The following is a 13,729-nucleotide window of genomic DNA, read 5'->3' as shown; positions in this document are numbered from 1 at the left end:
ATTTACATCCATTATTACAGGGGGCAGGTGCTGTTGTCCCGGTGGAGTTGCTGGCGTTTGGAGGGTGGCGGCAGGAGCCCTGTGCGGGGAGGAGGCGGGTCGCGGCCAGGAACCGGGGGCGCGGGGGAAGCCGGCGGAAGGGACCGTGCGGGCAGCGCCGGCGGAAGGGGCGGGCGCGGGGCCGGTGCGGCGGCGCAGCGGCTCCATGGGGGCGGTGTGGGGCCGCGCAGCGCGGCTCGGCTTCCGCGCGGCGGCCCCGGTCAGCGATCGGCGGCGGCTGGGCTGGCTGTGCGGCGCCGGGCCGGGCCCGCTGCTGCTGCTGGCGGCGGCGCTGCCCCGCGGCCCGGTCCGCCCGCCGGCCGCCCTCGGCGCCGCGCCTCACTTCCTGCACGCCGGGGCGGGGCGTGCGGCCTGGGGCCGCCGGTGCCAGACGAGCGGCGGCAGCAGCAGTAGCAGCAGCGCCGTCGCCCACCTCCTCGGGGAGCAGCCGGCCGCCATGCCCGCCGCCGGCCCCGCCGCCGTCCCCGCCGAGCCGCAGGCGCCGGCGGGCGCCGAGTCCCTCCGCCGCGGCCGCCGGAGGAAGGCCAAGGTGGGAGCGGGCGGCCACGTGCCGCCGCGGGGGCGGCCATTTTGTGCGGCCCGGCCTGGCCCCGCCGCGGGGGAACCGGGGGGGGGGGACCCGGGCGCGGGGATTCGGGTGCTGAAGCCGGGTGACAGCGGGCTGCCGGAGTGGGTGGGCGAGGGAGGCCGTTCCTCCGCGTAACCCCTGCGTTCCCGCGGCAGGAGGAGACCCAGGAGAAGAAGCTGAAGCGGCGGGAGAAGCTGAGGCGACGCGGTAAGGGCGAGCAGGCCCAGCCCGAGGAGAGCGGGCTGGGCGACGGTGACCTTGAGCCCCCGCTGCCCAAGAAGACAAAAAAAGCCAAGGAGGAGGGCAGTGGCTCTGAGCGTACGGTGAAACTTTCCTCGGCTGTAAGCAACGATGTGACGTCCCCAGCAGCCCAGAGCGTGTCCGGGGATGCAGCCGCTGGAGAGCAGGACAGCGACCCAGAGGTAGTAACGCTTTGCCAGTGGAGCCCTTGTCTTGCCTAATTAAAGTCCTGCTGGTAATGAGGGGGCTTAATAAGCCATATTGGGTGCTGTGGTGGAGACTTGGGGTGTAGGCAGCCTTTGCCGCCGATCCCGTTGGATTTACAGCACTCGATCCTGGGCATCGGGGAGCGCCTGGCATCCTGCCCGTTCCCATCCACGCTGCGGGCGGGGAGTGAAGCGCGGCAGCACATGCACCAACACGTGGTAGCTGTGTCTCCCCGTTCTGCTTTCCCTCTTGTGGTAAATGCCAAGCCGTTTGGAGTAGCTCTCTTGCAGAGACTAGTTAGCGCGGAACAGTTCCCATGTGCTCGCTCGTCTTCATGTAGCACCTTGTTTTGTGTCCTGCTGTGCAAGCATTCTTCCTGTGCACAGAAACGTGCACTGCTTTTGTGCTGTGATGAGGCTTTCTCTGCTGACAGGTCCTTTGACAAAGTATTTGGCAAAGTGTCCTGTAAGGGAAGGTCGGGGTTATCCTCATTAATTCCCGCTTCTGGGGTTTTCCCTGTTCAGATTTCACCCTTGGCCTCACACGTGTGCAAGAGGGCCCTGCAGCTTGCCTTCCCCTGTATAGGGCCTTTACTTGGTAGTTTCCTCTCTTGTGTTTAAGATGGGAATGTGAGTCAAGAAAGTGTTTTTTGCACATGAGGTGTAATTATGTGATCTTTTGGGTCTTTGAAACAGAAGCTAAATTGTGAGTTTTAAGCACGTATCTCCTGGTGTGCAAAGTTAAGCTGTTTGTGTGGTGTACTGAGTTTATGTGACTTAAAGGGAAGTTCCTGCTTCACACAGTGAATTGTGAATCGAAATATGTTTTGCTGCGAAAAACCAGTTTTCTAATTATTTCAGTGCACCCCAGTGAAGATTTTTAACAAGTAGTTTCCCTCTTCTGATTTGCTAAGCACATGTGCATGATGCACTGAGATCACATGGCAGGGGAAGTTGTTCTCTTTTGTTTGTCATGGGTTTGTCATGGTGGTGCAGGTATATCTGAATTAGGAAGGAGATAGCAGTAGTTGTGGTTTAAAACAAGTTGTTGCAGGTAACAAGAGCAGGAAGACCTTGGGCAGGAAGTCTTAAGACTGATGTAAAACCAGGATTCACTTTTAGAAATTGCTGTCACACTGAGTGGTGCAGCCTGTGTCAGTGTGTCTTTTCTAATACAGGTGGCTGGATTAAAATTTCCCACTTACTCTGTGATGACATTTTTGTTTGTGACATATCTGCATCGCAAGGGTTTTCTTTTTCTTTAAACGGAAAGGAGATAGATGGTAAAGTGCAGTAGTAAATCAAATGCACAGCTTTTCTTGTGTGTCTGTATAGTGTTATGTTATTTGCTTATCTCTTATGGCTAATACATTTTATTTTTCTTTTTTATGCTGTTAGGAACTGACAGAAGAAGCAAAAGAAGGCGCCTTCTCCAATTTTCCTCTCTCCCAAAACACCATCAACCTTCTCAAAGGTTAGTTAATGCAGTAAAAGAAATTTCTGTAAATATCCAGAACTGCATTCTGTTACATTTATAGTGTGGTAAGAATATTCACATGAGCAGTCACTGTAGATTCAAAGAATCTACTGTTAGTAGGAACAAAGTTTGTTTTGTTCAGTTTCAGGGTGAGTTTATTCTTCTACACGGTTATTCCTAGATATAAATTGTAGAGACAGGTTTTCTTTTCTCATAAGTATCATTCTACTTACTGTGTATCTTTACTTCAGTTCCCTTATCTGTTGTCTACAGTATCACTTCTTAAATAAGTGTAATGTGAAAACTGTTTGGCTCCTGTAAACAGGTTGTCTATTACTGTCACACTTCTGGGCATTTTTATATCTCTTCTTGATTACTTTTATTGAGGAAGTAATCACTGTAGAGTTCTTGTCCTCTGTGTTGGGAAGCTGTATGATTCTTGTTCCTCGGACAAAACTCTCCTTGTTCCCTTTATGTTTTCCTTGCTCAGAAGTTTCATCTTGGATGTATTGTTTCACTCCACTGTGCAAAACCTCTGAAGATTTAGAATGGTTTGAAACAAATGCCTTCACCTCCTCCCCACCTTCAGAACCAGGCTACCACAAAATCTTGGGCTGTATCAGAAAAAACATGTGTGTTTTTTGTTCTTCTTTTTCTCCTGTTGTCTTATGCCAAACATCGCAAAGAAGGCTGTATTCATCGTGGATACTCAGATATGGGGGCAGGATACCTTTTGATTTAGAGTAGGAGTCAAAACAAAGATATGATTTTCTTCTGAGCTGCATCTCCTGTTGTGTATAGGATTTGACATGATGTGCCCTACACATTTGGGCTAGTCTAATTGTTCACCTTTTAATGAAATGTCTTTGGATTATCTTACAGCTCGAGGTGTAAAATACCTGTTCCCTGTGCAAGTGAGGACTTTTCAGCCCATATATGATGGCAAAGACGTAATTGCTCAAGCTCGAACAGGAACTGGGAAAACCTTTTCTTTTGCTCTTCCTCTGACTGAAAAGCTTCAGAGTGTCTCGCAAGATGGTAGAAGAAGCCGTGCACCAAAAGTAACTTGCCACTTAAGGGTTCACACCAAAACCTTAGAATATGGCAGTTTTTGAAAGTGGTTTTGTAATTGCTTTGAGGGCTGCTGTTTGGGATTTCTGTCTCCTCATTGGTGTTTGTAATACTGAATGCTTTCCTCAGATCAGGAGCTACAGTGTGACTGAAACTTTGCAGCATCACAGGGACAACACGTTTCACGTTTAGGGTTCCTTGTGACTGCATTTGGGAGTATGGTCAGGGCACTGCAGCAGTAGCTAGTGGACTCCAGATTGCTGTCCTCAGGAAGCTGGCAGGCAGCTTTGAGGTTCAGTTCCCTGCCTCTTCTGAGGTAGCAGTTGAGACAGCTGATCCTGTCTCCGTTTGTTGAGGTTGTTTCTCACTGTAAATTCCATATGGTGATAATTGAAGGCTTTTGGTTTGGTTTTTTTCTGTCTGGAGACTCAACTTAATGGGTGAAGTGGTGTTTACATTTCTACTTAAGCATGAGATGGAATTGTTAACCAGATACCTGTGGTGAGATATCATATTCCCACATAAATGAAGTGTATATATTTATCATTATACTGAAAACTTGCTATAGTCTGCAGATTTGTTGCCTACTTCATCCTTCTATTTTATTAACTTTAAAGGTGATGTAAGTTTCAAAATCCTACTGTCTGAAAAATTTCTAGAGAGGAATTCAGCACTTTGTTTTGTTGTTCCATTCTCAAAGAAAATGGAGGGGGGAAGGATAGATACTGGAGGAAGGCAAGTAGATGTAGAAGGAGGATACATGGCTAGAGTGCATCATGCTATGTGTCTTTTAAGATCTTACTACTCCAAATTTTTAGCAACTGTTCCTATCCTTTAATGCTGAACTGCATCTTTATTGTCCTTGGTAATGTTACTGGTGTCTATTTTATCTGGCATGAACTTAAAAAAAAATACTGCTGTTCTACATCTCAGTTATCTTGTAATGCTTTATCTTGTTTTTCTTGCTGTCTATGAGGTTGTGTTGTGCAGGCTCCAGGTGGCAGTAAATATTGCTGGGATGGTGCATCTCTGCAACAAGTGTAGAATAAGAATGGAGTACAGGCTGTTTAATGTGAAGTAAACCCTTTTCTCCAAGCACCCTCTCGCAAGTGCAGCTGCATTTTTGTCTCTTTTCACTCCCTCCAGGTGCTGGTTCTTGTTCCAACCAGGGAACTGGCCACTCAGGTAGCCAGAGACTTCAAGAATCTCACCAGACAACTGTCAGTGGCTTGTTTTTATGGAGGAACTCCATATAAAGCACAGCGTAAGTAAACACGAAGGAGTTACTGCTGGATTGGAGTTGACTTTCTCCACATGCATTCCATTAATAAAATTGGCTTTTTTCCTCTTCAGAGTTTTACTTCAGTCAGGAAGCATGACATTGCTTTTGAAGGAAGCATACAGCCTGGGTTGAATTATTTTAGTTCCAATAAATCTTTATTTAAAAGAATGGTTGTAGTTGTGCGAAGTGACAGGTCCTTTTAGTTTCTTCCTTATTGCATGTTTGCGTGGGTTTTGTGTGGACATTTACTGGGACTAGACAACCGTCCTAGGAAAAGAGAGAGCTCTGTGTGTGTGTATGGCTCACTCTGTCTCCAGAGGTAGCTGTGAAAAAGAATTTAGCTGAAAAACTAAAGCCTTTTTCTGTAATAAAGCTCTGGAGGTTTCTGATGCCAGCTTAATGCTGTTTGTGCATTGGTGTATCTTACTGTAACTTTGCTTGTGGCTTAGTTGGTATCAGAGCAACTTGGGCTGCCACTTGGTTTACTTGTTTGTTGCCCAGACTGACATAGGACTTTTTTCAAGAGATCAGAGTGAAGGGCAGTAGCTTTTTTGTTTGAAAATTAGAAGTGTTGCTGTGTCCTGCTAACTTTCTAGTTTGTTGTCTCTTAGCATTCTGACACTGTCCTTGTTTCTCTGTTTTTTCTTTCAGTTGATCTCCTTAAAAGTGGCATTGATATTCTGGTGGGAACTCCTGGACGGATCAAAGACCACATTCAGAATAGCAAGCTGGAACTTTCCAGTGTGAAGCATGTTGTTTTGGATGAAGTTGATCACATGTTAGACATGGGCTTTGCTGAACAAGTGGAAGAAATCTTAGGATTTGCTTATAAAAAAGGTAAATTCGGACATCAGGAGAGGAATAAGGGACAATGCAGAAAACAATTATACTACTTTGAAAACTGCTGGTGCACCCCCAACTTGAATCATTTGTTTGTGATGATAGTATTGGACCTCAGAGAAAAGGGTAACAGAATTGGAAAAGGTTCAAAGCAAAGTGACAGATGGCTGAAGGACTGGAATGGCATCTCTGGAAGGAGCAGAGGGAAAAAAAAAAAAAGGCAAAAAAGCAACAAACCCAACCCAACTCTCTGAGATGTAGTAGTCTTCATCCTGAGGGTGGTGTTTACTAAGCACAGGGTTAAAGTGATGACATGTCTGTGCACTTGTCATCACACAAGGATGACAGCTAAGGAATATTTCCTTCTGATGTAGTGGGCATATAGAAAAAACACCAGGTAGCAGGTACAGAGTAGAAAGAGGTTATTTTAATAGTGTGAAATTCCTTGCCATATTGTACTAATGCCAGAAGTTCTGAGAAGGGACTTGATGAATTACTGGAAGTAGAAATATCAAGGATTACTAAAAGTAAGGTTATCACTTCTGGCTCTGGAAGCCACAAAAAGCTGGTTGCTGGCAGAGTTTCTTCATATCTTTGTTAACTACACTTGCCTGGTTTTGGAGAGAGTACATGAGCTTTGTGGATCTTAGGTTTGACCCAGTACAGCCACTGTCATTTTGACTTGACTTTTACATTCCCCCCATTTTTGCAGAGTCAGTCTTTGTCCTGACAGCCAAAAAGTACAGATAATCTTCTAAAACAGGAAATCTGTATAGGTTTTGGAAGAGTTGCCATAACTATTCAATCATAAAAATTTTCTTCATACAGAAAAATAAATTGTAGGGAATAGTAAGTGTTCTTCTGAAATGTGTGTGTGTTTCTGCCTGATCCTGTGGAGGTATGAAGGCAGGTTGGACTTCTTCAGGATACTGTTTGTTAAACTGTTCTTACCTGGAGTAATCTATCTTGTTATGTAATTCTTCCCCTGGGTCTGCAGAGTGTCCTTTTGAGCCTGTTGCCTTTGCACATAGCTATACTGTTGACAGCTAGTTAGTATTGGAATACTAGGCAAAGAGGGATTGACACAAGAGGTATGTGGGTGGACTTCAGGCATGGTCTAAACCATTTTTAGGAGACAATCTAGAAATGTGTCTTGCATTTCTTCTCAGGCAGGATGAAGGATTCAGTTTGGTCCAGTTAAAATTACTGAAATTTTGCCTTTGGTGCCTAAAGGGTATTAAAAATTGCTTCTGAGTTTTCTTCTTGTAGCTTACTGCCTATGTAAACCGCCCAATTTGTGAGCAACTCTGTTGCTTTTTTATCAGTTCTCAAGTTTCAGACTCTGTTGTGATGACTGAAATCAGTGGCCTTTCCTTCCAGGTTCTGAAAACAACCCCCAGACACTTCTGTTTTCTGCAACTTGTCCACGATGGGTATATGATGTAGCAAAAAAATACATGAAAGAGGAATATGAACAAATTGACCTGATTGGAAAGAAGACTCAAAGGACTGCCACGACTGTGGAAGTAAGTGATTCTGCCGCAGAGCAGTGCATGTCCTGAGAGCATGTGGCCTGGATGAAGTGGATTCTGCATTGACTTCACAAATGGGGGTGTGCAGTGACTTTTCATACGATTGACATACAGATTTTTTTTAAGCAGAGCTTTCATAGGGGGGCATTAGTTGGCAAGCTTAAAAAAACCCCATTTATTTCTGCGTTCATTTTGTCCTGTGTGTGGCTTAGGTTTAACGTGGATGCTTATCGTGTTTCTTTCCCAAACAGCACTTGGCTATACAGTGTCGCTCATCTCAGAGAGCAGGAGTTCTTGGAGATATCATTCAGGTCTACAGTGGCAGCCACGGGCGGACCATTGTCTTTTGTGAGACCAAAAAGGAAGCAAATGAGCTGGCTATGAATGCTTCTCTCAAACAGGTACTGGGGTCTGAATGGAGAGCAGCAGTTGTGGATATTCAGGGGTTGAATGCTCTGAAATATATATGAGGTTGCAGCTGCATGGATAAAGTTGTTTCTGTGGGTGTTTTAAGACTTATGAAAGCTGTTTCTAAAAGTAGAGCTTTGCAGATAAAATACGCTCTTGGCTATGATTGTGAATTCTTAAGGCTTTAAAATCATGCAGGATAGGATCAAGGAAAGTATTTAGCTTGTGCTGAATAACCAGGAGGTAATAATAATGGTAATAAACAGGAGCTAGTATAACGCACACATTCTTTCTCATGTTGGTGTGCTTTTTGGATTCGCATCTCTTAATGGCATTTATTCTTTGAACAGTCTATTCAGGAAAATCCAACTAATATGGTAGAATGGAATGTCTTCTTGCTCTTTGAAAGTCATTTAATAGTTTGTTCAGAACTCAGGTGATATATTGAGCAGATTTGTTATGCTTGCTTGAATTATTACCCTTTTTTTGAGTGTAGAGAAAGGTGCTGGATTTTTTTTAGAGAAAATCCTGTTTGATACTAAATACTAATCTATGGAGGAGGAGCTGTGGTGGGAATACATGGTTTGCCCAGTATTTGATAAATGTCATATACCATCCATATTAAAATCTTCCAGCAACAATTTTTGTCTGTTGGCCCTGCTGCTTTCAGAGTAAGTCGGATGACTTTGTTCTTGTGTCAGTATGGACATGTAGTTCTCTTACACTAGTAAGTTCTGCTTTACTGTGTTACTTGTTTTGAATTCTGAGCTTGTGACTCTCCCCTTTCTCCTTGTCAAACACTTGCTCTGTCTCTTGTCCCATTAAAAGCGGAGGTTGTTCAGATCACCTGTAGGGTTTGGGAATGCCCTGAAAACCTCACTTCAGCCTCGGTGGGTTTTGGGATGGCTTCCTGGGGAAGGGAGCAAAGTCTCTCCCTACCTCTTGACAAGCACTGCTTAAGTAAAGGTGCTTCCATTTGTTCCAGTGGAAGTGAAAGCTGAAGTGGGCCGTTGTGGCATGGCAGACTGCAAATTGTACAGTTTGCTCTTGGTATGCTACAAATAATAATGTTATGGTAGAACTACTGCTTATGAGTGTTACTGTCCCAGAGGAGGATCAAACCACAAAGTAGGATGCTTTATATTCCTTTGGTGTCAGCTGTGTAATTATTTTCTGTTGCTCTGCACAATATTTTGGGATTTGTAATTGAATGTCTTTAGATACTTCAGCCTAGACTCCTCTGTTAAATGAAATGTTAATTGTTTGTTTCACTGACAGGATGCCCAGTCATTGCATGGTGACATTCCACAGAAACAGAGAGAAATTACATTGAAAGGGTTTCGAAGTGGCGTGTTTGAAGTTCTCATTGCAACAAATGTAGCTGCCCGTGGTTTGGATATTCCTGAGGTTGACCTTGTTATACAGTGTTCACCACCAAAAGTAAGTCTGAAACTGAAATTGTAATTTATGTTTTTGTGACAGAACAGTGGGTTATTTCTCTGTTTTTCACCAGAAATATATTCTGATTCAGAAATGAAGTGGATTTTCTTTTGAAACTCCAGTGGAACTTTTTATTTAATAAAACCCTATATCAAAGTGTTTGTTAAACCTGAGGCACCTTACCTTGGACAGGGTAGCCATATGCAAACCCAAGTGGTTTGTGTGCAGTTACAAGTTTGGGTATAGACACAGAATGTATCACTCCTTAGGCTTCTGAATTAGAATTTATCTTGCATTTTCTCTTTCTCACAATGTATAAATGTCAACAGTTTGTGACATACAGTTTTCTCGTGTTAATCTGAATTTCTGAAGGATGTTGATTCCTACATCCATCGTTCTGGACGTACGGGTCGAGCTGGCCGGACTGGGATCTGCATTTGTTTATTTCAGAGAAGAGAAGAAGATCTTCTGAAACAAGTTGAGCACAAAGCGGTGAGTTGCACCTTGCTCAGACCTCTTCTAATGAAGTTACTCAGTTCCTAAAAAGACTGCCACTCTTAGACCTTGTAACCATGGCTGCTTATGAGTCCAGTAGGCCTAAAATGTTGGTATTTGGCAAGTGTTTGTAAATGCTTTTGTATCACCTGTTCTAATGTCTCATGAGTTTCCCCATGTTGGCAGCACTGTGTTGCTGTCAGCAGGCAGGCTGTGACAGGAATGCATGGAGATCTTGCCTTTTGTTACAATCTGCATGTAAGTTGATGTAAAGGAGCTCCAGATTAACAAAGGCAAGAATTTAAAGAAAAGCTTTATTCTGGCTTTAGAAGTAATTTAAATTGAGTAAAGATTGTGTTGATGTTCTAAACAGTAAGCAACTAGAGGTCACAGTAACATGACTTAGGTAGGGTTGAGTTGTAGAGTGCTGAAAACACCTTCAACTAATTCGTTTTCTTGATTTTAGGGGATTACATTTAAGCGTATAGGTGTTCCCTCTGCTACAGATGTAATTAAAGCTTCAAGTAATGATGCCAAAAAGTAAGTTTATTTGCCTGTTCCTAAAAGATGTCTAGAGATCTTAGCAACAGCAGTGCTGTTGATGCAAAGCTTTGAGGGATCAGACCTGTGTGTGAGCATGTCTTCACCTGTGCTGTAAAAGTCAACTGGTTTCCCTGTGGACACTGACTTGTATTCATAAGATGATCATAGTAACCCTCTGTGTGCTTGAACATAGACCTTTTCATAGAACACGATGTTATGTAAGTTCTTGCAAAAATTAACCTTCATTTATATCATCGGAAATCAATAGCAGAATGGGGAATTACTGTTGTGGGGATTTTGTGCACTCAGATAATATAGTAATAGTGTATAAAGAACAACACTTAGTATAATGAAGAGTTACTCTGCAGTGGTGAGTGTGGTGTAGCCCTGTCCTGTGTTTCTTTGTATTGTTTTATTCTCAAGGGTTGTGGTTTTTATTCTGTGCAGCTCTGTTTACATTTGCTGCCCCACTTGTGGAAATGCCAGTGACAGAGATTATAATAAATTAGCAAGGATTTGACCAGTGTAAAGGAGATCATGGGCACGGTGTTGGGTTTATCACATACTGAAAAATGGTGGGATGTGCTGACGTACCAAAAATAGCATTAGAGAAGTAGCAGTGCTCCATGTCCCAGCTTGTTTTCATTACCACTCTGAGAAGTAACCAATTTAATCAGCTTGCATTGAGAGCAAGAAGTGCCTTGCCCCTGCCCAGCAGTGGTATTGTAGTGGTTTGCTTCTCTTCCTTGTGAAGTAAAAGCAAGGGATTCTTGGTTTTGCTGGCAACACTTTATTGTGGTATGGTGTTAAGAATGCTGATATTTAGATAGAGCCTTCCTAGTGCTCTCAAACATGCGATGTTGTACATCCTGTTTTGAACACATCTTTCAAGAGGCTTGGCTTAATGAACAGAGAAGGTAGGTATTCAGCATCCTGAAGGTGTTGAGTTAAATGAGTGATAATGAAGTATGAGCATGATAGCCAAGGCTTTTAGAGATAATTCATTAATCTGAAGTCTGTCTTAAACATGATTGAACTTTGTACTGGCCTTTGCTGATCTTTTAAACTTTTGTTCTCACTGTGTAGGTTGCTGGAGGCCATTCCTCCTTCTGCAGTAGACTACTTCAGAAAATCTGCTCAAGAGCTCATAGATGAGAAAGGGGCTGTTGCTGCCCTGGCTGCAGCTCTAGCTCATATTTCTGGGGCATCTCACATACAGCAGCGCTCCTTACTCAACTCAACTGCGGTAAATAACACTATATCTGTGCTGACAAGAATGGATAAATGAATTTTTGCTTGCATCTAGTCCAAGTGTGGCATATTCTTCTCAGGCTCTTTCAGTAGCATTTCTGAATAGCTGTTATCCCCTCTTAAGAGGCTTTTAGTAGCTAATTTCTTAGGATTAAATACTACGTTACAGTAATAAGTTACTGCATAGTTCATTAGCTAGTGAGTTACAGGCTGTTCAATCAAGTTTAGTCTTGTAAATGTTTTTCTCTGTTTCCTGAAGGGCTTTGTGACCATGGTGTTGAAGTGTTCAGTAGAAATACATACCATGAGCTATGCCTGGCGAGGACTGAAAGAACAGCTGGGTGAAGAAGCAGATGGCAAAATATCTGCAATGCGTTTCCTCAAGGGGAAGATGGTAAGCTGACCCAACCTTGGGGAAGGAGGGTGTGGGGGGTGTGGGTGTACACATATGGCCAGTTTTTGCAGTGATTGAGGTGGGAGCTTTGAAGTATCAGTATAGAAATGTTGATACCTCACTCTATCCTTGCTCAATCTCATTTCTCAGAAAATGGTAACCTATCCTGAGGCCCCCTAAAACTGCTGTTTTATGTATACACTATTAAATAAAAAAAAAAAAAGCTGCATTGGAGCTAGTAGAGTGTTTTAAAAGACACTTATTTGGAGACATTGCTTCTAAATGGTAATGCAAGAATTCTCTCCTTAAAAAATAGCATCAGGAATATGTATATAGTGGGAGTAGTTGTTGTGACCTTTATTCTTTTATTGTAAACTCATGCTAATGCTATATACCACTGCACTGAAAAACCAGCTGGAGAGTAGGGCAGTGACTGACTGCCTGACCTGAGCAGTACAGCAGTCACCTGACTGTCAGCCTGGCTCCTGATGTGTCTGACACTTGTCTCCTGTGCAAGTGTGGCACCGAATGATGCCTGTCTTACTTTTAAACATAGAGGCTGATTGCAAGCAATGCTGCTGTCAGCACCGAGCATTTGAATCTGCATTTTGGTTTGAGGTTTTGTGTTTTAACTGCTTTTTTTTTTTTTTTTTTTTTCTTCAGTTTATAAAAGGCTTCCCCCAAAAGACCATGCTTTCTGCCATTTCTGGTTTCTATACCTAGCGTGTATGAGTGGTTGCAGGTGCTGCCTGTCTGGAGTTGTGTGTGCCTGTTCTTGGATATAACACTGGAAGGCAAATGCTTTTTTTTTTTTCTGTTATTAGGGAGTGTGTTTTGATATTCCTGTTGAAGAACTGAGTAACATACAGGTATGTTTTTGTAGCCAGAATTGTTTTTGGAACCTGATGATTTGAAAGTTGGTGATGGCCATATATCAGATTGAATCTAGGGTGGTTTGGGAGGATAAGGTTTGTGTTCTAATAAGGACATTGCATAGACAACAGTCAGAGTAACAGCACAGTCATTACAAAATACCCTATTGTGTGTCTTTCTCGTTTCAGTTCTGTTACCTGGTTTTATTAAACAAAATCCTGTGTTGTTTGTCTCCTCTGCGTTTTGACCTCTTCAGTCTATTTGAGAGTTAACCCATTTTCTGTTGATTTTCACTCCCTCTTGTCCCTTTGATTGTTTATCCTTTGTCAGAGGACTGAGTTGTCTCCCAAGAGCAATCTGTTGACTTATTTCGGCACTGATGGGATTTGTCTGGAAATGGCTTTGTATTCCGTGTTGCTTTTAATGATACAGGGTACCTTGGACACACCTGCAGGCACATGAAGTCTTGTTACGTTGGTCTTGTTTCAGGAACAGTGGAAGGACACCAGGCGCTGGCAGCTGTCGGTGGCAAAGGAATTGCCTGAGCTGGAAGAGTACCTCCAGGAGGGGGGACGAGGCTTCTCCAGGTTTGGAAATGGGAGGCAAGGTGACAGCGGCTTCAAGAGAAACAACTGGTTTAAGAATGGAAACCGAGGACATGATTTTAACAGGTCATTTAATTAACCTCTGGCACAGATACAGGACTGAGATGGTTTTTATCAGAGTAAAACTGTTAGACATTCCTCTTTGTTTTTATTCCTTGACAAAGCAACCTGTCTCTGAGGATAGCAGAAAGTGTCATGTGTGATGACTTGACTTAAAATGAATGGGTTTTTTGGAAGATTTTTTTTTTCCCCCCAGCAAACTATCTGCTGCCATTTTCCTGCCATTAAACTAAACACCGTACATGTCTCAGGGTGGGGGGTGAGTGTTTCACTGGAAACTCAGTGCTGTGGAGGAACAACGCTCTTCCAAACACGGACAGTTACTGCACCTTGCCTGTTCAGCAGCCCTTGAATTAAAAATCCTGTTCTAAAAACCAGTATTTT

General features: G+C 43.5%; 1 protein-coding gene across 1 annotated transcript; it reads left to right on the top strand.

The window, feature by feature from the left end:
• Nucleotides 1–192: 192 nt before the first annotated feature.
• On the top strand, nt 193–13,725 carry LOC141969012 (nucleolar RNA helicase 2-like). Its single transcript, XM_074924345.1, has 15 exons — nt 193–589; nt 784–1,050; nt 2,473–2,548; nt 3,434–3,612; nt 4,769–4,886; nt 5,556–5,741; nt 7,125–7,270; nt 7,528–7,677; nt 8,963–9,124; nt 9,497–9,616; nt 10,086–10,159; nt 11,249–11,408; nt 11,673–11,807; nt 12,632–12,676; nt 13,170–13,725. The coding sequence occupies exons 1-15, from the start codon at nt 206–208 to the stop codon at nt 13,362–13,364; spliced, it is 2,397 nt and encodes a 798-aa protein (XP_074780446.1). The 5' UTR covers nt 193–205; the 3' UTR covers nt 13,365–13,725.
• The last annotated feature ends 4 nt before the right edge of the window (nt 13,726–13,729 follow it).

The sequence above is a fragment of the Athene noctua genome, chromosome 21 (assembly GCF_965140245.1).
Source record: "Athene noctua chromosome 21, bAthNoc1.hap1.1, whole genome shotgun sequence".
Taxonomy (NCBI): Eukaryota; Metazoa; Chordata; class Aves; order Strigiformes; family Strigidae; genus Athene; species Athene noctua.
The sequence above is the reverse complement of the archived record's forward strand: the minus strand, read 5'-3'. Positions and strand labels throughout refer to the sequence as shown.